The sequence below is a fragment of the Pelophylax lessonae genome (genome assembly GCF_965119305.1).
Source record: "Pelophylax lessonae genome assembly, chromosome: 3".
Classification (NCBI taxonomy): domain Eukaryota; kingdom Metazoa; phylum Chordata; class Amphibia; order Anura; family Ranidae; genus Pelophylax; species Pelophylax lessonae.
The window spans coordinates 660,045,625-660,072,257 of record NC_138770.1 but is presented as its reverse complement, the minus strand read 5'-3'; the positions used below and the strand labels follow the sequence as shown (position 1 = coordinate 660,072,257).

The 26,633-nt window shown below is 44.5% G+C and overlaps 1 protein-coding gene across 1 annotated transcript in view; it reads right to left on the bottom strand.

The window, feature by feature from the left end:
- The window catches only part of CHGB (chromogranin B), a 129,927-nt gene that overhangs the window by 60,041 nt on the left and 43,253 nt on the right, over positions 1 to 26,633 (bottom strand). The window contains exon 2 of the mRNA XM_082251242.1: positions 14,192 to 14,235. Within this exon, the coding sequence (XP_082107368.1) occupies positions 14,192 to 14,235 (44 nt within the window). The remainder of the gene's footprint in view (positions 1 to 14,191; positions 14,236 to 26,633) is intronic.

Below are 26,633 nucleotides of genomic sequence, written 5' to 3'. Positions count from 1 at the left end.
GTCCCCCCTTTCACCCCACAACCCCCTTTCACATCACAGCCCCCCCTTTTTACATCACACCTCAGTCCCCCCTTTCACACCACAACCCCCTTTCACATCACAGCCCCCCCCTTTTTACATCACACCTCAGTCCCCCCTTTCACACCACAACCCCCTTTCACATCACAGCCCCCCCCTTTTTACATCACACCTCAGTCCCCCCTTTCACACCACAACCCCCTTTCACATCACAGCCCCCCCCCCTTTTTACATCACACCTCAGTCCCCCCTTTCACACCACAACCCCCTTTCACATCACAGCCCCCCCCTTTTTACATCACACCTCAGTCCCCCCTTTCACACCACAACCCCCTTTCACATCACAGCCCCCCCCCCCTTTTTACATCACACCTCAGTCCCCCCTTTCACACCACAACCCCCTTTCACATTACAGCCTTTCTTGCAATCATAACCCCCCCCCCCTTTTCCTCACATTACAGGCCCCTCAAAATCACAGCCCCCCCTTGCAATCACAGACCTGACCTCACATTACATAGTGAATAGAGAATTTAACTCAAGTTCCTCAAACCTTCACATACCTGAAAGAAATCAACCTTCAGACTGAGAGAGTCCCAAATTAAAAGGTTTATTACTTAGCTACGTGAGAGCACATCCATATAAACCTTTGATCTGATGGATCTCAGATCCCCCTTTTTATAGGGTATCTTATCACACAACACACATTTAAGGAATGGCATATTGGTACATGGCAACTTTCCCATGGTGGTATTTTCCTGATAACAGCTTACTTGAAAACATGATTTAATGTGAGGGGATCCCTGGTTATCACCAGAACAGGTGTCCTCGTTGGAATGTTTCCCCTCAATTCCAGTTTTTTTTTTAACCTCCCTGGCGGTATGATTCTTTCGGATTTTAGGTGCTGAAAGCGGTACCATTATTTTGCATGTAATTCTTAAGAATGAGCAGCCCAAACCAACTATTTACACATTTTTTTTTTTTACTGTGCGTTCTTCTTTATAACATCTCGGGTATGATAAAGTTTGAAACACAAAATCATAATATAATAAAAAACTATAAATAAGTTAAAGTATGTATGTATGTATATATATATATATATATATATACGTATATATATATATATATATATATATATATATATATATATATACGTATATACAGTATATATATATATATATATATATATATATATACGTATATACAATATATATATAATATATAATATATATATGTATATATATATATATATATATATATATATATATATATATATATATATATATGTATATATATGTATATATATATATATATATATATATATATATACGTATATACAATATATATATATACGTATATACAGTATATATATAATATATAATATATATATATATTTATATATATATATATATATATATATATATAAATATATACACATATATATATATATATATATATATATATATATACATAAAAAGTACAGTAAAACTGCAGGAAAGGGCACTGGGGGGGCAATGTAATGTGAATTTATTTTATTTTGAATGGTATCAGTGTGTTTGGTGTGTTTTACATTTGAATTTGCCGCCGGTTCCACCCCCCTGCGAACGTCACGTCGCAGGAGACGGAAGCCGGGGCACGGAGAGGATCGGGAGGAAGATCCGCCGCCGCATACCGCTCGCATACATCGCTGGATCCCGGTGACAAGGTAAGTAACCTCTTTTACAGGATCCAGCAATGCTTCTGGCGGTACCCTGAGTGTGGCTCGGGGTTACCGCTTTTGGCTCTGAAATTTAACCTCGAGCCACGCTCGGGAATATAATATAATATAAGAAGGTTAACTTACCCTCACTTGATTTTGGCGATCAGTACAATTAGAGAGAGTAAATTTACCTAACAGACACAGACAGCAATAACAACCTGACAGAGGTTTTAATACCCTACCCACTATTTAAATCTAAAAAACAGTTTTTCTTTTAGTAACACTCTAAACCACAGGTGTCAAACACAAGGCCCGCGGGCCGAATGCGGCCCTCCAGGCCATTTCATGTGGCCCTCGCACCTCTCCTGCAGCTGCTGCACCCCTCTTGTCTCTGCCCCCACTTTGTCTCTGTAGTCGGCAGCAGAGAGGACAGAACTCCTTTGCCAGATCCTCCACTCCTCTGTGCAGCTGCAGAAAGGCTCGTCTTTGCCCCCCCCTTTCTCAGCAGTCCGCAGCAGAGAGGAGTGCAGAACTCCTCCTATAGATCCTGCGCCTTTCTGTGCAGCCGCAACACCTCCTTGCCTCTCCCTCCCCTTGCCTCAGCATTCAGCAGACTCTGGAAGCTGACTCCAGCCTTCCTCTGGGTCTCCTCCAGACCCTGCACTTCTTCCCAGATTGACCCGCATCTTCTTCCTGGCAACAGTACAAGATAAGGGGGTGCATTGTGATGTAAGGAAGGGTACAAGACTCTTGACTTCTGATGGTGGGGGGTCTCTTGACATCTCATGTAAGGTTGTTAAGGAGCGTGGGGTGCTCTGGACATCTAATCCTACAGATATAACCGGCTTTTTGAGGGCAACCATAATGCTGATGCGGCCCGCAAATGAAATTGAGTTTGACACCCCTGCTCTAAACCATGGACCACAAAATAAGTACTTCATGTCAAAAAGGCAATAAATAAGGGCAATACCCCAAAAAGGACACTGTTACAATTCTCCCACCCCAAGATGTAAAAGCATAGTACTAATCAAAATACTTCTCCCTTGATCTCTCTCTCTTTCTCTCTTTCTCCTACTGTACTGTTGTTTCACTTTCATTTTTGGCATTGATCCTTTGGTCCCCGCTGGGTAGCAGTGTTGCCAACCGTCCGTATATTTACGGACAGCCCGTTAAATCAGGGCACTTTTCTCCTGCCCGTAAATGCCCGTAGCAGGAGAAAAGTGCCAGTGAAAAACGGCAGCGATCGGCTCGGTTCGGAACTGCGCATGTGCAGTTCCAGAAATGCCCGAGATGACCCGATCATTTCCTGTATTCGGGCGGGCGGAGCCCTGGCCAGGGGGGTGGGTCTGTCTGCTGTCAGGACTCAGAGTCAGAAGCTGTGAGTGCGGCACGCCTACTTGACTTGTGACGACAAGCAAGGCGCCGCGACTCGCAAGTTGAGTGCTGCTGATTGGATCATCGGATCATGGATCAGGCGCCAGAATTTAAAAATCAGGAGCCAAGCTGAGCTTGAAGTTCAGCAGGCGGCCGCGGCGGCGGAATATATGGAGCCAGTGACAGACAAGGGACAGTACTAGGGGGGCTGAAGCCTGAAGGGGACACAGGACAGTACTATGGGGGGCTAAAGGGGACACAGCACACAGGACCGTACTATGGGGGCTAAAGGGGACACAGCACACAGGACAGTACTATGGGGGCTAAAGGGGACACAGGACAGTACTATGGGGGGGGCTAAAGGGGACACAGGACCGTACTATGGGGGCTAAAGGGGACACAGGACTGTACTATGGGGCTAAAGGGGACACAGGACCGTACTATGGGGGCTAAAGGGGACACAGCACACAGGACAGTACTATGGGGGCTAAAGGGGACACAGGACCGTACTATGGGGGCTAAAAGGGACACAGGACCGTACTATGGGGGCTAAAGGGGACACAGGACAGTACTATGGGGGCTAAAGGGGACACAGGACAGTACTATGGGGGCTAAAGGGGACACAGCACACAGGACCGTACTATGAGGGCTAAAGGGGACACAGGACAGTACTATGGGGGCTAAAGGGGACACAGGACCGTACTATGGGGGCTAAAGGGGACACAGGACCGTACTATGGGGGCTAAAGGGGACACAGGACAGTACTATGGGGGCTAAAGGGGACACAGGACCGTACTATGGGGGCTAAAGGGGACACAGGACAGTACTATGGGGGCTAAAGGGGACACAGGACAGTACTATGGGGGCTGAAGGGGACACAGTGACAGGACAGTACTATGGGGGCTGAAGGGGACACAGTACAGTACTATGGGGGCTAAAGGGGACAAAGGACAGTACTATGGGGTCTGAAGGGGACACAGGACAGTACTATGGGGGCTGAAGGGGGCACAGAAGGACAGTACTATGGGGTCTGAAGGGGACACAGGACAGTGCTATGGGGGCTGAAGGGGGCACAGAAGGACAGTACTATGGGGTCTGAAGGGGGCACAGAAGGACAGTGCTGTAGAGGGTATATGAAGGTGGGCAGAGGAGGACTCTGCTGTGGGAGGGTGATGTAAAAGGTGACAGAGGTGGACACTGATGTGGAGGGTGAAGGGGGGCAGATTAGGACACTACTGTTGGGGGGGAATGGGGGTGTCTGCAGCCTCTCAATACCTCCTGTACCATGTCCGCGCAGCCTCTGACCATCTCCTGTAGAACGTCTGCAGTCTCTGACCTCCTCCGGTATGATGTCCACAGCATCTGACCACCTCCCGTATCATTTCCACAGCCTCTGACCACCCTCAGGTAAGTGACAGCGCTGCCAGGCCAGTCTAAGGGGGGGTCACTGATGTAAGGGCTGGGTGAATACAATAATGTAAGGGGGAACTGATATAAAGGTTTCCCCCTTATAGCAGGGAACCCCCCCCCCCTTACCTTAGTGTAATTATCTGTGGAAGGTGGTCTCTGGTCACCAGAGTCCCCCCACCCCCCTATCAGAGTTCCTGGTATTCCTCTCTACATCAGAGTCTGCAGGATTCTCCCCTTACAGTGCAAAGGGGGAACTCTGCAGACCCTGATGTAAAAGAGAACTCTGATGTAAAGGGGAATGCAGTGGACTCTGATATAAGGCGGTTTCTGGTCACCAGAGCACCCACTTAAATCAGAGTTCCCCCTTAAATCAAGATCTGCAGCATTCCTCTTTCTGTCAGAGTTACACTGTAAGGGAAATCCTGCACACTCTGATATATGGGGGAACGCTGTGCTGGCTGGGTTATATTAATCTGATCTTCATGTAAATGGAGAAATATGGTTTTTGACTTTTGTTTAACCTAAACACATTGCTAATAGCACTATCTACATGTTTATAGTTTAATTATTGATATTTGCACGGTTTAGCACTGAAAACAGCCTGTTTATGTACATTTTTGCAATGCCAGTAAAAAATTTGTGCCGTCCGTAAATTTTGGACGTTCTGCCAGTAAATTTCCCTCCGGGGGGTTGGCAACACTGCTGGGTAGTGTTGCCACCTCATTCCTTTAAACCAGGGCATATATTTATTACACAGGTTCTAAGGCTAATGCACATAAGGCACTAAGTGAGTTTAATTACCACATTAATCAGCCACAGAACCTGTGTAATTAATGTGTGTTCTGGTTTAAAGGGATGAGTTGGCAACCCTACCGCTGGGTCTTAAAGAATCCAGTGTGCGTGTGACAATCACATCCTGAAAGGTCTCTTTATAAAAATTTCTCAAAAGAAGGCAGTGGGTGTGCATTGGACGGTTTCAGCTTTAGGAGGCTGACCAGGGAACGACCCCTGACCATCAATTAATTTACCTTTGAAGTTACTCTAAGACAGTGATGGCGAAACTTTTTGAGCCCAAGTGCCCAAACTTCATCACAAAACCATCTTTTTTTTTTTCAAAATGCCAACACTGCAATTAAACTGCAGACACCTAGGTGACGATCGCAAACCCCAACAGGGATTGTAGTCAATTTAGCACTCACCCGGCTCCGGCATCCAGTGTCGGTGTGCCTGGCACCAGCTTCTCCTTTTGCCTTTTGTTGGTGCCTTTGATCACCCTCCCCACTCTTGATGGTGTCCTCAGCACCGTCCTCTTGCTCCTCTTTGGCTGGTTCAATTCCAGGGGCTGTTGTGAATTGGGTGCTCTCTCCCTTCTGAACTACCTCAGCCTCCTTTCTCTCGTCTCCACACTCCTCTCACCCTTGTTCTCCCTTCTCTCTCAGCCCTTTTTTTCCCTGGGCTCCAGGCTGTCCCTCCTCTTATTTTCTAAAAACAACAATATCTCTCCTGCGCTCGAGTGGTATGCAGGAAGGTGAATGTTCTAGACCAGTGATGGCGAACCTTGGCACCCCAGATGTTTTGGAACTACATTTCCCAAGATGCTCGTGCACTCTGCATTGTAGTTAAGCATCATGGGAAATGTAGTTCCAAAACATCTGGGGTGCCAAGGTTCGCCATCACTGTTCTAGGCAGTTTTATGACACAAATGAAGTGGTCTTGCTGCCCCGCTCAGGGCCAAGGGTAACCAAAAGGCACTACAAGAAAACAACAAGAGACCGACCTTGTGCATTACCACTTAAAAGTTTATTAAAATCAAAGAAGGGTAGCGTACAATATACTCACAAAAACGTAGGTTATGAACAGGCATATAGGAAATGGGCACCGCTCGCTTCCAGGACACTTCTCTACTGCGATTTTGGCTCTGAGGAAGAGGGTCCTTCCTCGAAATGCGTAGGCCACATCTGGTTTTGAGGACGCCATCATGCTATCCAGCAGTAGAGAAGTGTCCTGGAAGCGAGCGGTGCCCATTTCTTACATGCTTGTTCATATGCTACGTTTGTGAGTATATTCTACGCTACCCTTCTCTGATTTTAATAAACTTTTAAGTGGTAATGCACAAGGTCGGTGCGCCCTTCTCTTGTTGTTTTCTTGTAGTACCTCCTCCTATTTTCTCAGGATATGCTGGGGCTGTAGTTTTTCTTTATTTGATTAAAATGGAGCTATAGCCTTCCGGGACTACATGTCCCATGGTGCACTTGTCCAGGCTCCTAATCGGTCCCTGGCTTCAGCCAATGGGGAGGCAGGAGAATTCAGAGTGGGCGGCGACCCCTGCAAGCGCCTCCCTGTCCCGTGCTGCTTGACAGAAGAAGGAGGGGGCAAAGGGGGGGAATAATCTGACAGTCCGCGCTCACTTCTCCCCTTGTCACAGTGCGGGCAGTGGTGGCGGCTCTCGCATGCCCACGGAGAGAGAGCTGCGTGCCAGCTGTGCACATGTGCCATAGGTTCGCCATCACTGCTCTAAGATAAAGAAAGTGGATACATCCTCTCGGGAATGTCTTGAATGATACGGTGTGATGAGACACTGAGACTGATCAATGTCAGCCGGGATACTATCATAAGCCTGATGCTGGTCTGTTTCTATCTAAAAAACTTTCTGTAAACCTTCATTTCCTATTCTGTTTTCTCTATGTTGACAAACTACAGTAACTGCGCTAACAATCTCCGTGTTGGGTGGACCTGGCCCAGAGCCAGGTCGCGGTCAGATATCTGGACAGTGCTGATATGAGGATTGCTGGCTGCTTGCCTAAATAGTATACCAATTTACTAACAAGGTGTACCTAAAACTCTCTCAGTCTGAAGGTTGATTTCTTGCAGGTATCCGAAGGTTTGAGGAACTTGAGTTAAATTCTCTATTCAATAGGTACATATACCTGAATTGCATAGGTACGCATGTAAAGTTCAGTTGGATTTTCAGGGACAGGGTCAGCAGAAAATAAAAAAACAATTGATCATTGGTCTACCATTTATTTCATGACATCCCAGGTTTTCTTTCTGTAAGATGCAGCAATAAGACAAATCAAAGCGAACAAGCAATAAACGCTTGCATTCGAAGTCTATTTAAGGTTCCACGAGGGAAAAGAGAATTGACAATATTTCACTCTGACATATATTGGACCATATTTACTAAAGCTACACACAACACTCATTCATCTGACAGCCTGAGACCTAATTGAGGAGATGATGCAGGTAATAGCAGGCAATATATTGTCAGTGTGTACTCAGGAGCCAAAATATTCCCTTCTGAGGATAGCTACAAATCATGCGTATTGCCGAGCTGTCCAAATAATAATATCTTACAATAAGTCTGACTAGGAAATTGCTCTGACTTGGCCAATAGGGAAACATCTACTAACATGGAAGGAAATGAATATCTCTGAGTTCTCACCATCAGAGCTGTGTTTATCATAGAGCAGTTGGGGGCCAATGTCTAGACCAGCAGGCTAAGGGCAGGCAGCAGCTCCCTTTAGTCTGCAACAGTTCCCTTCTTCAGTCCTCTACAGTAGCTACATTCGGTAAGAGGCATGCAGAGTAGCTACATTCAGCAGGAGGCATGCAGAGTAGCTACATTCGGAAAGAGGCATGCAGAGTAGTTACATTCAGCAGGAGACATGCAGAGTAGTTACATTCAGCAAGAGGCATACAGAGTAGCTACATTCGGTAAGAGGCATGCAGAGTAGTTACATTCAGCAAGAGGCATTCAGACTAGCTACATTTGGCAAGAGGCATGCAGAGTAGCTACATTCGGCAAGAGGCATGCAGAGTAGCTACATTCAGTAAGAGGCATGCAGAGTAGCTACATTCGGTAGGAGACATGCAGAATAGCTACATTCGGTAAGAGAAATGCAGAGTAGTTACATTCAGTAGGAGGCATGCAGAGTAGCTACATTCGGTAAAAGGCATGCAGAGTAGCTACATTCGGTAAGAGGCATGCAGAGTAGCTACATTGGGCAGGAGACATGCAGAGTAGTTACATTCACCAAGAGGCATACAGAGTAGCTAAATTCAGCCAAAGGCATTCAGAGTAGCTACATTCGGCAGGAATCATGCAGAGTAGCTAAATTCAGCAAGAGGCATACAGAGTAGCTACATTCAGCAGGAGGCATACAGAGTAGCTACATTCAGCAAGAGGCATACAGAGTAGCTACATTCAGCAGGAGGCATACAGAGTAGCTACATTCAGCAGGAGGCATACAGAGTAGCTACATTCAGTAAGAGGCATACAGAATAGCTACATTCAGCAAGAGGCATACAGAGTAGCTACATTCGGTAAGAGGCATGCAGAGTAGCTACATTCAGCAGGAGACATGCAGAGTAGCTACATTCCGTAAGAGGCATGCAGAGTAGCTACATTTGGTAGGAGGCATGCAGAGTAGCTACATTCAGTAAGAGGCATGCAGAGTAGCTACATTCGGTAAGAGTCATGCAGAGTAGCTACATTTGGTAGAAGGCATGCAGAGTAGCTACATTTAGCAGGAGGCATGCAGAGTAGCTACATTCGGTAAGAGGCATGCATAGTAGCTACATTCGGCAGGAGACATGCAGAGTAGCTACATTCGGCAGGAGACATGCAGAGTAGCTACATTCGGTAAGAGGCATGCAGAGTAGCTACATTCGGCAGGAGACACGCAGAGTAGTTACATTCAGCAAGAGGCATGCAGAGTAGCTAAATTCAGCCAGAGGCATGCAGTGTAGCTACATTCGGTAAGAGGCATGCAGAGTAGCTACATTCGGCAGGAGACATGCAGAGTAGCTACATTCGGCAGGAGACATGCAGAGTAGCTACATTCGGTAGGAGACATGAAGAATAGCTACATTTGGCAAGAGACATGCAGTATATAATGGGAAGGATGAGCAAGGGAGGCTAACCGGCGTCAGAATGATCTTTATAATTCAAATAATTTGAAACCAGGTCTTCTTTATCTTGTAGGGGGGTCCTTAAAGTGAAAAAAGTGGCTTTGCATATAAAGCAGACCACATGCTGCCTCCAACAACACAATTCAGCAGTTTTGAACTAATAAAGTAACATGACATCAGAAGCAGAGCTGTATAAAAAAAAGCGTCACATCATCTGGGTGTGCCTCGGGCAGCAGGTTATCTAATTACATTCTAAAAACTCACCAAAATGCATATACAAAGGTCTGTGTTATTGCATGAGGTGTTAATATGTGTTGCCATGCATTTCAAGCACTTTGAGATCTATTTATAGACAAACAATCCCTGTATTGTGTCTAATATGTATATTTCCTATGGTCGTCAATGCCACCTGGTGGTCATAATGCAGTATTTTTCTGAAATATCCCAATTAGGATAATACCACACTGTGGCCACTGGATGGAAATGACAATCATAGGAAATACACGTTAGACACATTACAGGGGATTGTGTAAATGCTGAGGCATCTGCAGCGTAAAATGTTTATCAATTTTTGAAAGGCCACAGTTTAAAGGGAAACAAAAATAAAAATAAAATACATCTTATGTTCTCCAGGCATTATGCCTGCGTTGGGCAATTGACAAACGCATGTGCATGTGCAGTGGGAACTAATCCTCAGTAATACATCTCATATACCTACGTATAAACTAGGGATCGACCGATTATCGGCAAAGCCGATATATCGGGGGGCGATATGCACTTTCCCCGATATATCGGAATCAGCCCCGGAGGTTACCGATATTGACGATATTTCGGGAAAATGTTGTACCGGAATGATGCCTACAGCTAGAGGCATCACCCAGGTACCGGCGTCCATAGCCGATGGTCGGCTGTCTTGTAATGACAACCGATGCGGCTCTCCCATTTCACCGGGAGACCTGGACCAGTTTCCCCAGGCACTCAAATAAAGTACTGTAGTCTTACCATAGATTAAGGAAAAGGAATTGGCAGCACTCCAGGTCAAGTCAAAATCCAGATTCATTGACTGGACATCCAGTTGCTGTCCAGTCAATAAATCTGGATTTTGACTCAACCTGGAGTGCTGCCAATTCCTTTTCCTTTATCAAGTTTTCACGGAGGCGAGCCGGGGCATGCACCGGTGTGAGTCATCAGGCAATCACACCACCTTGAGCAGTGAGTTCTTGTCTTTTCAATTACCATAGATTACACGGAGCGGAGGGAGCATGGGAGGAGCTGGAGTATAGAAGGTTGGAGGGGCAGAATTAAGTTCAGCTGGTGAGGCGGAGCTGGGTGAGGCTAGATGGCAGATGGCAGTTGGCTAGAGACTGAGGCGATCAGAGCTCAGTGCCAGAACCCCGCCGAAGAATTGATCAAAGCCGCATTCGGCTCTGATCGGGTCTCCATGTAAAAACCCGGAAGTGATGTCATGACATCACTTCCGGGTACTCGGCGCCTGTCAAGTGTAAAAATAAATATAATAAAACATTTTTTAAATGTACAAAAATATCGGCCTAATATCGGCAACGGAAATCCGATAACGGTCGATCATTAGTATAAACCCAAATCTATCAAAAAAAAATGTATGTTGGTTATAAATAATATTCGGAGGTGTGCCACTTTTCAGAATGAGGCTAAGCACCCCGCTGTCAGGTGTTTAGGAGGTTATTCTGCCACCTCCCCAATGCCAGCCTATAATGGGGCTAATGCTCGGTAACTGCAAGCAAAATGTTTGACTCATGGTTGCGGCATAGTCCCTTTGACTTGAATGGCTGAGTTTGGCTCAGCATGTTGCGTTAGATTTGACGCAATGCAAAGCACCACAGCCATGGCATGTAAACAGCCCCCTCTGGCTGTTGTTTAGCCTTTAGTTGGGTGGTCAGGGGGCTGTAAAACCTGTCTGTTTTTACTGCCCCCCTTCGTCTGAGGGCTGGTTCACACCGAATTGGCTGTGTGTTCCAGTGGAGTGTGATTTTGAAGCCCATTCATTTGAATGGACTAAACGTGTGCTGCAACACAGATAAAGTAGTGTATGCCCTACTTTTAAAAACTCACCTCACCAATTTATATGCTACTCATACCCAGATCACAGACGCAGTGCATTTGTGATCTGGGTTTAGGGTGCCATTACCATTACATTGCCATCTGTAGCAGATCGGAAAAGGCGGTGTGTTTTGAGCACAGTGCGGGAAACGCGTACAGAATGCGCCTTTCCCACACCAAGTTTTAATGTGAACTGGCCCTGAAAGAGCTCTAAAAGAAACCTGTAATGTATTATATCTTATCAATCCGCATTATTACAAGCCCGATTCCAAAAAAGTTGGGACACTGTACAAATTGTGAATAAAAACAGAATGCAATGATGTAGAAGTTTCAAATTTCAATATTTTATTCAGAATACAACATTGATGACATATCAAATCTTTAAACTGAGAAAATGTATCATTTTAAGGGAAAAATAAGTTGATTTTAAATTTCATGGCATCAACACATCTTAAAAAAGTTGGGACAAGGCCATGTTTACCACTGTGTGGCCTCCCCTCTTCTTATTATAACAGTCTGCAAACATCTGGGGAGGAGACAAGTTGCTCAAGTTTAGGAATAGGAATGTTGTCCCATTCTTGTCTAATACAGGCTACTAGTAGCTCAACTGTCTTAGGTCTTCTTTGTTGCATCTTCCTCTTCATGATGCACCAAATGTTTTCTATGGGTGAAAGATCTGGACTGCAGACTGGTCATTTCAGTACCCGGATCCTTCTTCTACGCAGCCATGATGTTGTAATTGATGCAGTATGTGGTCTGGCATTGTCATGTTGGAAAATGCAAGGTCTTCCCTGAAAGAGACGACGTCTGGATGGGAGCATATGTTGTTCTAGAACTTGGATATACCTTTCAGCATTGATGGTGCCTTTCCAGATGTGTAAGCTGCCCATGCCACACGCACTCATGCAACCCCATACCATCAGGGATGCAGGATTCTGAACTGAGCGCTGATAACAACTTGGGTTGTCCTTGTCCTCTTTAGTCCGGATGACATGGCGTCCCAATTTTCCAAAAAGAACTTCAAATTTTGATTTGTCTGACCACAGAACAGTTTTCCACTTTGCCCCAATCCATTATAAATGAGCCTTGGCCAGAGAAAACGCCTGCGCTTCTGGATCACGTTTAGATATGGCTTCTTTTTTGGCCTATAGAGTTTTAGCCGGCAACGGCGAATGGCACGGTGGATTGTGTTCACCGACAATGTTTTCTGGAAGTATTCCTGAGCCCATGTTGTGATTTCCATTACAGTAGCATTCCTGTATGTGATGCAGTGCCGTCTAAGGGCCCGAAGATCACAGGCATCCAGTATGGTTTTTCGGCCTTGACCCTTACGCACAGAGATTGTTCCAGATTCTCTGAATCTTTGGATGATATTATTTACTGTAGATGATGATAACTCCAAACTCTTTGCAATTTTTCTATGAGAAGCTCCTTTCTGATATTGCTCCACTATTTTACGCCGCAGCATTGGGGGAATTGGTTATCCTCTGCCCATCTTGACTTCTGAGAGGCACTGCCACTCTGAGAGGCTCTTTTTATACCCAATCATGTTACCAATTGACCAAATAAGTTGCAAATTGGTCCTCCAGCTGTTCTTTATATGTGCATTTAACTTTTCCGGCCTCTTATTGCTACCTGTCCTAACTTTTTTGGAATATGTACGTAGCTCTCATGAAATCCAAAATGAGCCAATATTTGGCATGACATTTCAAAATGTCTCACTTTCAACATTTGATATGTTATCTATATTATATTGTGAATAAAATATAAGTTTATGAGATTTGTAAATTAGTCCATTCCTTTTTTACTCACAATTTGTACAGTGTCCCAACTTTTTTGGGTTATATATCACAATCTATTAGGGTACTGTGTTGCATTTACATATACCACCTTTTTTACCCTGAATAAAAAGTTTGTTAACAAAAATAAAAGAAACATGTAGTAGGAGAAATATGAAAACAGGAGCAGCGCTACTACCCATACAGCTCACCAATAAATGAGCACCCGGGTGCCCGATCCACAGCCGTTTAACTGAGTGCACACGTAGAAAGATGATCTGCACACCGGTAGTTGCTCTTAAAAAATCTTCATCTTTATTTAGGAACCACAGAACACAACTTCTGATAAGATCAGTTGACGCGTTTCAGCCTATAAGGCCTTAGTCATAACTACATTTAGACACAAAACTTTGAAATATATAGTGACTACATATCACAAGCTCCACCCATTCATTGTCCTAATTAATTGCAGACAATTAGCAAAAATTAGAATCAATTGTAGTATATACTAAAGACACCCATGTATGTGCCAATTATTATCCACAAACTACACAATGATAATATACATCGATAAAAATGAAAATAAAGAAATCAATAAAAATAATTGAAAAAAGTTATAAAGAGACCAAGAGGGAGAGGGAGAAATATGGGGGGCTGTTATTCTGGCCTCCTGGGAGTTCTAGTTCTATGGTTGTCTCTGGCTTCAGTAGTTTGAGTAACTGACGTGGAACAAGCAAGCAGAAACCTAAGTCAGACTAAAGCCAGAACTCCTGATCTACGCGTTGCAGATCAGTGACTCCAGAAGTCTTTCTTTATATATCAGCCACGTTATTGGATCTTTTCTCTCTAATCTTTAGACATCTCCCCCAAAGTGTAACATCACAATACCAGCAGGACATAGACATAGAGAAGTCTGATTACATACCATTTCTTCCTGTCTGCTTCCTTTAACAAACGGGGCAGCATTAACTGAAATGAGAAACAAATAAATTGTTACACAGTATATATTACAGAACACAAATTAAATGATATCAACATGTTGGTCTACCTGGTATTTTCTTTTTTTTTTTTTAATTATTCTGATCCAGGCAAGAGCTGGATTTTAATAGCTAATTACAATTGGAACCATGCCATCAAGAGAAGTAATGTGTATTTTGCCATCTATGCTGTCTATATTAACTATGGTTCATATGAATCCTGCCCAAGGCTGGAGAACAAATTGCCTTATTCAGTGGTATACAGTCTGACATCAAGACGTTGTGCTTAAAGAGACCCTGTCACCTCACCTTAGATGTAAAACTAAAAATAGGAAACCATTCTATGTTGCTACAGCAATCTGAGACTTGTTTGCCAAGATAAAGGGCCCTGCAATGTAGCAGGAAAGTCGACACTTCCTGGAGTGTCAGATTTAGAGACTTCGAGGTTGCCTGCAAGACGCAGCCCCTGTTTTATCACAGTGTTTTTGCTGGAAGCAAAAAAATATTACATTGTAACAAAGTACTGCAAAGTAAAAAAAAGACATTTGCTTAAAGTGTTTGTTACCCTATAAAAAAAAAAAAAATGATTCCAGTTCCCTCAAAGAGGAAGTAAACCCTCCTCTGACACTTTTACCTATAGGTAAGCCTATGATAAGGCTTACCTATAGGTACTGTAAATATCTCCTAAACATGCACCGTTTAGGAGATATTTACCTTACATGCAGCCAGTGACGTCACTGGCGCATGCGCTCTGAAGGAACGGCCGCTGGTGCCATTCCTTCAGAGCCCCGTGCCGTGACCGTCGGCTCCCACGCGTGCGCGGGAGTGACGTCACCGCGGCTCCGGCCAATCAGATGGCCGGATGCCGCGATCCCGGAAGACGGGCGACTGAACATGTCGCCCGTCATAGAGGTGAGCGGACGGCACGGCGGGGGCTCGTTCTAAGGTAAGTATTGCATAATGAGCTAGTATGTGATACATACTAGCTCATTATGTGTTTCTCTTTCAGGGTGAAAACAAAAGAAAAATAATTGAGTTTACAACCTCTTTAAAGCAGGGAAACGCAAACTTTGGTTCTCCAGATGTTGCAGAACTACAAGTCCCATGAGGCATAGCAAGACTTTGACAGCCACAAGCATGACACCCAGAGGCAAAGGCATGATGGGACTTGTAGTTTTGCAACAGCTGGAAGGCCACAGTTTGCATATCTCTGCCTTAAAGCATGTTACACAGCACAGTGCTTGTATTGTGTAATTTGGCCCTATCACCTAAAAGACCTGGCTGATCCTGCCTGGTTCTCCCCTCCCTCCTGTAAACTGACCACGGTTTATTATGGCTGCTGATCTCTGACACCGTGGTCAGTTTACGAGCCTCCGTCATCTGCAGCTCTCCTCTGTCCTCCTCCCCCCCCCTCCCTGCCTGTCAGCTCAGATCGCTCCCCAGCCCTCCCTTCCTACTGATAGCATAACTTAGTGTTGGTGCTACAATCCCCTCTGTTATAATAAATTATTTACCCCAGTGTATGTGTTTTGTAAAAAATACGTTGCTAAATACCTTTTTTTTAGCACCTCCAGGCGCTCACGTGACCAGCCACCTCTCTCCTCTCTTTCTCCTGATCAGATCGACAGAGGCAGCTGGTCACGCGCTATAAAATAAGGTATTTAGTGGCGTATTACACTGGGGCAAATCATTTATTATAACAGAGGGGACTAAGTGGCTTAACAACCACTTTAACCACTTTACCGCTGAGTACCGTAGTACTACTGCGGCAAAGTGGCTCTTGTAGGTCTGACGACGTAGACCTACGTCGCCAGACTCCTCCCCCTGTAGGCGGCGCTCGCGCGCTGCCGGAGGCGCGCTCCCGCTGTTTTCATTCACAGCGGGAGTCGGGCCAGGGGAGGAGCAGCGGCGATCGCCGATGCTCTGCCCCGATCGTCAGGGAATCCAGTTTGGAGATCCGCCCGCCTGTGTAAACAGAGCGGGCGGATCTCCTCAGTGACAGGGAGTGACAGATCGGAGTGTTCAGCATAGCTGGACATCCGATCTGTCCTTGTCTCACTCAGTCACCTCCCCCCCCACACGTCAGTAAGCACCAGGCATACATTAACCCCTCCCTCTCCAATAAAATTAACCCCTTCCCTGCCAGTGTCATTTTTACAGTAACAGTGCATATTTATAGCACTGATTACTGTAGTAATGTCACTGGTACCCCCAAAAGTGTCAAAAATGTCAGTCAAGGGTCCGATCTGTCTGCCGCAATGTCGCAGTCCCGCAAAAAAAAATATCTTTCCCTTTGTTAGTAAACGCAATAACTTTTGCGCAAACCAATCAAAATACGCTTATTGCGATTTTTTTTACCAAACATAGGTAGCAGAAAACAAATTGGCCAAAAATTTAAAAAAAAATTGGTTTTTAAATCTTACTTTTTTGGGGGGAATTTCATATAAAAAAAATGTTAAAAATATTGTTATTTTTTCAAAATAAACGCTCTTTTTTTGTTTATAGCGCAAAAAGTAAAAATCGCACAAGTGATCAAATACCACCAAAAGAAAGCTCTGTTTGTGGGAAAAAAAGGACGTAAATTTTGTTTAAGTGCGGCGTCGCATGACCACGCATTTGTCAGTTAAAGTCGCACAGCGCAGAATCGCAAAAAGTGGCCCAGACGTAAGACAGCAAAATGCACTAGTGGTAAAGTGGTTAAGGGAAAGTGGGGGGAGGTTAGCAAAGCAGAGGAGGTAATCTACAGAAGAATTAATTTTCTTGCTAAATTTTTGGGCGAGGTGTAAGATTGGTGCAGCAGACAGGGTTTTTGTAAATATAATACAGATTGCCTATGAGTTTTTAGTTGTTATTATAGGATATTGTGACAGGATTAGATGACATTAGATAACTGCCTCCTGATCTAGCTAGTTTTGGTCACAATGTCTATGGGCTGCTCACCAATACCCCATTCAAAAATGTAAAAAAAACAAAACTAATAGTTTGATATAAATCAGCAACATCCATACACCTAAAGCCCCGTACACACGTACCGATGGTCGGCATACAAATGTTCCTCTTTTCTCCCCGGGATGTCGGTGTCTGCTGAAAAGTGCAAAGACAGCACAAGGACAGCACAAGAATTTTGTCCGCCGATTGCAGAAGTGATGTCATGTAATGGTTAACTTTCCCTGTGTTTTCTATTTTCTGAGCATGCCCAGTCTTGCAAATCTGCGGTCTGTCGGCCGAATTGTGTACTGACAGGCGAACAATCGTCCGTTCTGGTGTCGGCATACAAAAATTTTCATGTTTGCAAGAAAGACTTTTGTCAGCGGATTGTGCGCAGACATCTGTCGGAGGCACCATACTAACACGCGTACAATCGGCAGATCCTTCGTCCACCGACGTTTGTATGCCGACGATCGGTACGTGTGTACGGGCCTTTAGGCACCCAACGTTAGAGGTAATTTATTCTTCCAAAGCAAACACACCTTTGCACACTGGTACTGATTAGCATTGCATTGTATCTCCCCTCACTCAGCTAATGTGACCCCAGTGCTGACGGAGAGGGGCAAACAAGGATGATATTGTTAGGACACTTGCAGCTAAAAGGATGTAATGGTGCACAGTGAAAACCTGTGGCTTTGTGTAACTATAAAGCTTCATCCACCCAACGGCTTGTATACAGTTTTTGGGCACTTTTTAGGCATTTTGCCAAGGCACCCCTGAAGAAACCGGAGGGCACTCTGGTTAGAAAAAGGCTGCTCTACTGTACTGTGAGACATTTCCCTTTGGGTTCCTATACACCACCATCTTTTCATGCTACATTTGTATAATACCTCTTATGTCCTCCTGATAAAGCTGGTCCATGAACCAGTGAAACCTGTTATCTGTCTCTTTGTACTGTAAGATTATCATTGTATGAATGAAACCAATGTAAAATTGTATGAGATATATGGGGTACCTAATATGTAAGCTGAAAACGTACAACCAGGAACATTGCACCTAATGCACATTTGGTTTTATTCATATAATACATATAATAATGAGATTTTTATGCTGCAAAAAACATACAATGTATATTTACAGTACATAATGTATGCTGAATTACTCAAAGTGCCACCTGAATTACTCAAAGTCCCCACTGGTTTTATATTTGCCCCAGTTTGGAGGTAAAAGAAGGAAGACTGAAACAGAGCAAAGGAGTAGGAGAAATAAACTGAAATGGGAAGTGTAGACCGGCCACTTAGCCCACTGTTTCTAAGCTCAAAAAACAACCATTTTGGCACATTACATGCATTGAGGAATGCGGCAAGTTGCATAAATTGTATTAAGCTTATATAAAAACGCCACATGGGCCAAGAGGGGAAGGAGTGGGACTTTGAGTGATGCCAGGAATCATATAATCAACAGGAACATTGTTGTTAAAAATTATAAATTTATTAAGTTAAAACATCCCCAGAAGTGGGACTCAATACCAAACGGTTAAAAACAACCACAAAGACAATCAAACCCATGCAACACATCACAGCACAGACTTGACAGTGTTAGTGCACAGCAGGGAACAGTCCCATTGATTCTTGTCCAAAGCCCCAACGCGTTTCAACTTGTCTTCTTCAGGGAGGTACTGGAAATAAGATTACACAGATTTTTCTGAAAATATAACATATATTCAAATACATGTATTTGAATATATGTTTTTTTTGTTTTTTTTCCAAACTCTTTATTTAACCACTTTACCTCCGCTCACATGGAGGCTACTGCGGCAAAGTGCCGCGATCCCGTCCAGCGACGTAGACCTACGTCGCTGGACTCCGCCCCTTGTGGGCGGCGCTCGCGCGCCGCCGGAGGCTCGCTCCCGCTGTGTTCATTCACAGCGGGAGTCAGGCCAGCGGAGGAGCAGCGGCGATTGCCGCTGCTCTGCCCCGATCGTCGGGGATCGAGTCTGGAGATCCGCCCGCTGTGTGTAAACACAGCGGGCAGATCTCCATAGTGACAGGGACTGACAGATCGGAGTGTTCAGCATAGCTGGACATCCGATCTGTCCTTCTGTCACACAGTCACCTCCCCCCCCCCCACACGTCAGTAAGCACCAGGCATACATTAACCCCTCCCTCTCCAATAAAATTAACCCCTTCCCTGCCAGTGTCATTTTTACAGTAACAGTGCATATATATAGCACTGATTACTGTAGAAATGTCACTGGTACCCCCAAAAGTGTCAAAAATGTCAGTCAAGGGTCCGATCTGTCCGCCGCAATGTCGCAGTCCCGCAAAAAAAAAGCGCAGATCACCGCCATTACGCGTTAAAAAAAACCCACCAAAAATGACAGAAATCTTTCCCTTAGTTAGTAAACGCAATAACTTTTGCGCAAACCAATCAAAATACGCTTATTGTGATTTTTTTTACTAAACATAGGTAGCAGAAAACAAATTGGCCAAAAATTTAAAAAAAATTTGATTTTTACATTTTTTTGGGGGGGAATTTCATATAAAAAAATGTGAAAAATATTGTTATTTTTTCAAAATAAACGCTCTTTTTTTGTTTATAGCGCAAAAAGTAAAAATCGCACAGGTGATCAAATACCACCAAAAGAAAGCTCTGTTTGTGGGAAAAAAAGGACGTAAATTTAGTTTGGGTAGGGCGTCGCACGACCGCGCAATTGTCAGTTAAAGTCGCACAGCGCCGAATCGCAAAAAGTGGCCTGGACGGAAGACAGCAAAATCCTCCGGTGGTAAAGTGGTTAAGAAACATCATACAGACAACAAGGCAACAGCCAACAGTAGAAACACAACAACCAAATGCATGAAGAGTATAAAGTAGAATCAGTCATGTTACTTAACCACTTGCCGACCGCTGCAGTAAATAGTCTCGACTATTTACTGCGGCGGTCAGCCCCTCACAGGCAGAGCGACGTAGGTCTACGTCGCTAGCCTGTGAGGGTCTCTGGAGCGAGCGCGCGCCGCCGGTGGCGCGCTCCCGCTCCCGCGCGGTCACGGACCCCCCGCGTGTGTGACCGGCGGACCCGATCGTCCGCCGGTCACTCACGATCGTCGGTGCAGAGGGAGAAAGTCAGGCGGCTGATGTAAACAAGCCGCCTGTCATTCTCCCCTGTGTAGAAATAGTGATCAAACGGTTCTACTATGTAGGACTGTTGATCACTGTTCCTGCACATGAAGCCACAGCCAATCACAGTTAGAATCACGCCCCTAGGGACACACATAGCCCCTCCCTTTCAAAAAAAGTTAACCCCTTCACTGCCAGTGTAATTTTACAGTATCAGTGCATATTTATAGCACTGATTACTGTAGAAATGTCACTGGTAACCCCAAAAGTGTCAAAAATGTCAGTCAAGGGTCCGATCTGTCCGCCGCAATGTCGCAGTACCGCAAAAAAAATCGCAGATCGCCGCCATTACGCGTTAAAAAAAAAACATCAAAAATTACAAAAATCTTTCCCTTTGTTAGTAAACGCGATAACTTTTGTGCAAACCAATCAAAATACGCTTTTTGCGATTTTTTTTTACCAAACATATGTAGCATAAAACAAATTGGCCGAAAATGTAAAAAAATGTGAAAAATATTGTTATTTTTGCAAAATTGATGCTCTTTTTTTGTTTATAGCGCATGATCAAAAAATCGCACAAGTGATCAAATACCACCAAAAGAAAGCTCTGTTTGTGGGAAAAAAAGGACATCAAATTCGTTTAGGTACAACATCGCACGACCACGCAATTGTCCGTTAAAGTCATGCAGTGCCGGATCGCAAAATACCCCCTGGTCTTTTAGCAGCCAAATCCTCCGGTGCTTAAGTGGTTAAGATACACAATAAAACATAGTGAGTAAACATTAGCTGAAGTCTGAGTTCACATTTTAAAGGCAAAGGTTCTGAATTACGTATAAATAATGAGAGGCGGATCAACTGGTAGCAAGGGGAAGGGGGAGAAGGGTGAATAAGGGACACATTGTGGGGGAGGAGGAGAATAAGGGGAAGGAGAAGCAGAAGAAGAGGGAGAAGAAAGAGAGTATTTGAATATATGTTATATTTTCAGAAAAATCTGTGTAATCCTATTGTCCAGTACCTCCCTGAAGAAGAATTAACAAATTGAAACGCGTTGGGGCTTTGAACAAGAATCAATGGGACTGTACTCTGCTGTGCCCCACTTCTGGGGATGTTCTAACTTGTGTTAATAATAAATTCATAATTTATAACAACAGTGTTCCTGTTGATTATATGAGTTCTGGCATCATATAAAGTCCCACTCCTTCCCCTCTTGGCGCACGTGGCATTTTTCGTTTACCAATCAGGGACGGATGCCTTTTTGCATGATTGGTATAGCCAACAGTTAGACGTTTGCAAATATTGTATTAAGCTTACTAGTGATTAAGCTGATCTACAAGAGACATATCCTATTTAACCGCTTCAGACCGCCCGCCGCAGTTATGCTGCGGCAGGGCGGCCCTCCTGTGCGAACCGACATAGGTATACGTCAGTCGCGCGCCTGCAGCTAGGGGGCGATAGCGCGCCGCCGGCCGCGCGCTCCCGCCCCCACTCAGCAGCGGGGACTCTGATGCACGGGTCGGGCGGCTCCGATTGCTGCCTGACACCCGCAATCGCTCCCCGCTGAGAGAGAAGAACGGTCAGCTGTTGTAAACACATGATCCTTCTATATAGGAACACAGGTCTCTGTGAGCATTTCACAAGCCCTGCCCCCATAAAGTTAGAAACACAACCCTATGTACACATTTAACCCCTAGATCACTTACTGTGTTAACCCCTTCCCTGCCAGTGTCATTAGTACAGTAACAGTGCATATTTTTAGCACTGATTACTGTAGTAAAGTCACTGGTCCCCCAAAAGTGTCAAAAATGGCAGTCAGGGGTCCGATCTGTCCGCCGCAATGTTGCAATCCTGCAAAAAATTGCAGATCGCCGCCATTACTAGTAAAAAAAAAAAAAGCAATAAAAAATGACATAAATCTTTCCCGTAGTTAGTAGACGCGATAACCAATCAAAATACGCTTATTGCGATTTTTTTTTTACCAAAAATATGTAGCAGAAAACAAATTGGCCTGAAATGTAAAAAAAATTCTGATTTTTAAATTTTTTTTTTTTTTGGGAATGTTAGCAGAATGTGAAAAATATTGTTTTTTTTTTTTTTTTTTCAGAATAGTCGCTCTTTTTTTGTTTACAGTGGGTACAGAAAGTATTCAGACCCCCTTAAATTTTTCACTCTTTATTATATTGCAGCCATTTGCTAAATTCATTTAAGTTCATTCTTCTTCCTCATGAATGTACACATAGCACCCCATACTGACAGAAAAACACAGAATTGTTGACATTGTTGCAGATTTATTAAAAAAGAAAAACTGAAATATCCCATGGTCCTAAGTATTCAGACCCTTTGCTCAGTATTTAGTAGAAGCCCCCTTTTGATCTAATACAGCCAGGAGTCTTTTTGGGAAAGATGCAACAAGTCTTTCACACCTGGATTTGGGGATCCTCTGCCATTCCTCCTTGCAGATCCTCTCCAGTTCTGTCAGGTTGGATGGTAAACGTTGGTGGACAGCCATTTTTAGGTCTCTCCAGAGATGCTCAATTGGGTTTAAGTCAGGGCTCTGGCTGGGCCATTCAAGAACAGTTACGGAGTTGTTGTGAAGCCACTCCTTCGTTATTTTAGCTGTGTGCTTAGGGTCATTGTCTTGTTGGAAGGTAAACCTTCGGCCCAGTCTGAGGTCCAGAGCACTCTGGAGAAGGTTTTTGTCCAGGATATCCCTGTACTTGGCCGCATTCATCTTCCCCTTGATTGCAACCAGTCGTCCTGTCCCTGCAGCTGAAAAACATCCCCACAGCATGATGCTGCCACCACCATGCTTCACTGTTGGGACTGTATTGGACAGGTGATGAGAAGTGCCTGGTTTTCTCCACACATGCCGCTTAGAATTAAGGCCAAAAAGTTCTATTTTGGTCTCATCAGACCAGAGAATCTTATTTCTCACCATCTTGGAGTCCTTCAGGTGTTTTTTAGCAAACTCCATGCGGGCTTTCATGTGTCTTACACTGAGGAGAGGCTTCCGTCGGGCCACTCTGCCATAAAGCCCCGACTGGTGGAGGGCTGCAGTGATGGTTGACTTTCTACAACTTTCTCCCATCTCCTGACTGCATCTCTGGAGCTCAGCCACAGTGATCTTTGGGTTCTTCTTTACCTCTCTCACCAAGGCTCTTCTCCCCCGATAGCTCAGTTTGGCCGGACGGCCAGCTCTAGGAAGGGTTCTGGTTGTCCCAAACGTCTTCCATTTGAGGATTATGGAGGCCACTGTGCTCTTAGGAACCTTAAGTGCAGCAGAAATCTTTTTGTAGCCTTGGCCAGGTCTGTGGCTTGCCACAATTCTGTCTCTGAGCTCTTCAGGCAGTTCCTTTGACCTCATGATTCTCATTTGCTCTGACATGCATTGTGATCTGGAAGGTCTTATATAGACAGGTGTGTGGCTTTCCTAATCAAGTCCAATCAGTATAATCAAACACAGCTGGACTCAAATGAAGGTGTAGAACCATCTCAAGGATGATCAGAAGAAATGGAAAGCACCTGAGTTAAATATATGAGTGTCACAGCAAAGGGTCTGAATACTTAGGACTATGTGATATTTCAGTTTTTCTTTTTTAATAAATCTGCAACAATGTCAACAATTCTGTGTTTTTCTGTCAGTATGGGGTGCTATGTGTACATTCATGAGGAAGAAGAATGAACTTAAATGATTTTAGCAAATGGCTGCAATATAACAAAGAGTGAAAAATTTAAGGGGGTCTGAATACTTTCCGTACCCACTGTATAAAATAAAAATCGCACAGGTGATCAAATACCACCAACAGAAAGCTCAATTTTATTTGGGTACAGTGTCGCACGACCGCGCAATTGTTCATTAACCACTTTACCACCGGAGGATTTTGCTGTCTTCCGTCCAGGCCACTTTTTGCGATTCGGCGCTGTGCAACTTTAACTGACAATTGCGCGGTCGTGTGACGCCATACCCAAACGGAATTTACGTCCTTTTTTTCCCACAAACAGAGCTTTCTTTTGGTGGTATTTGATCACCTGTGCGATTTTTACTTTTTGCGCTATAAACAAAAAAAGAGCGTTTATTTTGAAAAAATAACAATATTTTTCACATTTTTTTTATATGAAATTCCCCCCCAAAAAAATGTAAAAATCAAATTTTTTTTAAATTTTTGGCCAATTTGTTTTCTGCTACCTATGTTTAGTAAAAAAAAATCGCAATAAGCGTATTTTGATTGGTTTGCGCAAAAGTTATTGCGTTTACTAACTAAGGGAAAGATTTCTGTCATTTTTGGTGTTTTTTTTTTTAACGCGTAATGGCGGTGATCTGCGATTTTTTTTTGCGGGACTGCGACATTGCGGCGTACAGATCGGACCCTTGACTGACATTTTTGACACTTTTGGGGTTACCAGTGACATTTCTACAGTAATCAGTGCTATATATATGCACTGTTACTGTAAAAATGACACTGGCAGGGAAGGGGTTAATTTTATTGGAGAGGGAGGGGTTAATGTATGCCTGGTGCTTACTGACGTGTGGGGGGGGGAGGTGACTGTGTGACAGAAGGACAGATCGGATGTCCAGCTATGCTGAACACTCCGATCTGTCACTCCCTGTCACTATGGAGATCCGCCCGCTGTGTTTACACACAGCGGGCGGATCTCCAGACTCGATCCCCGACACAGCGGGAGCGAGCCTCCGGCGGCGCGCGAGCGCCGCCCACAAGGGGCGGAGTCCAGCGACGTAGGTCTACGTCGCTGGACGGGATCGCGGCACTTTGCCGCAGTAGCCTCCATGTGAGCGGAGGTAAAGTGGTTAAAATAACGCAGTGCCGAATCGCAAAATATGGCCTGGTCATTAAGGGGGCAAATCCTTCCGGTCCAGAAGTGGTTAATATGAGCGGTGTTTAAAATTGTAAAATAAAAAAAAAAAATAAAAAATAAAGGACTTAATAAAACAAATACGTTTCTATTAATATCTCAGAAAAAGCAGTACTGCTTTGATGTCTTTGTAATATAAATGCTGTGCCGTGTGGGGGACGCAATCACTGCATTATAGGGATATGAACGATCCCCTACGGGTTACTTAATCTGCTCATGTGTACACACAGCAACTGGCCGGCCAGCAATTATTTACAGCCCACCAAACAACATCTGTACATGTTCCAGGGACTGGGTATTTAATGATAATAAGCACAAAGGCAGCCGTGCATTATACGCTCCTTAGATCTGATTGATGTGAGGTTATATAAACTCTCCTGTACAATAGTGAATCATGGTGGCTTAAAGTTAGCGGATCTATCGCTGAAAATTACAGCAATCAATAGGGGATGTGTCTGCATGATTAAATCACATAATTACATATAAAAGCAAAGCGTTTTCAGTTTGGAAAAGGAAGGGAAAAAGTTAAAATCTAGTTGAGTTTTTATTTTTGCTGTACTGGGAATATTGTTCTGCTCTTAGGGCTCTTTCACAGGCAACTGAGCTGCAGTTTTATCGCCCCCCCCTCCCAGCACTCCTCATAAATGATGCTAACATTACAGCCTGACCACATGCCCCCCACAATGGCATTTTGTAACTTGGGCTGCAGAGTTTGAGAGACGCCACCTCCTGTCATACTTTGACATAGCTCCCAACTTTCCCTGATTTCGAGGGACTGTCCATGATTTGGAAATATGTTCCTCTGTCCAGGGGCGTAACTACAGGGGTTGCAGGGTTTGCAATTGCAACCGGGCCCCATGCTCCAGTGGGCCTGTGTGGCTCCCCTGTACACCTGGATAGGAGGGGCGGTGGGGGCAGCATGTAGAGAAATCACTGTCCTCCTTTTTCCTCCTGTAGCTGCAGGAGAAAAATGGAGGAGATTGGTTCCTCTGTATGCTGCCCCCGCCACTCCTCCTATCCAGTTCACTTGTGTTCTGCTGTCTCTGGGCCCCCCTGTGCTCCCCTGGTCCCCCCCCCTCCCCCCACTGTGCTTCCTCCCCTCTCCTCCCGGCTGCTGCAGGGGATGTGACACAATAGAGAACCAGGAAGGGGTCGGTAAATATGTAATTTACCAGCTCCTTCCTTTTCTGTATGGACAGAGTCATAGTCAGTGACAATGTAAAAAAATAAAATAAAATGATAAAAAATAATACAATTAATATACCAAAAAATAAAAACAGAACTTCCAAGATCGCAAAGGTCACACTTGCGTCCGGGCCCTGGCATTCCACCACCGTGGGGAGGCCCCAAGATGGTAGGAAGGGGGTCCACTGCAGAACTTGTGAAAGGGTCCTGCTGCGGGAATGTAATAAAGGGCCCTGCAACGAGAGTAAAGGGCCCCAGGATCATTGGGAAGAGCCCCAGGCTTGAAGGGAA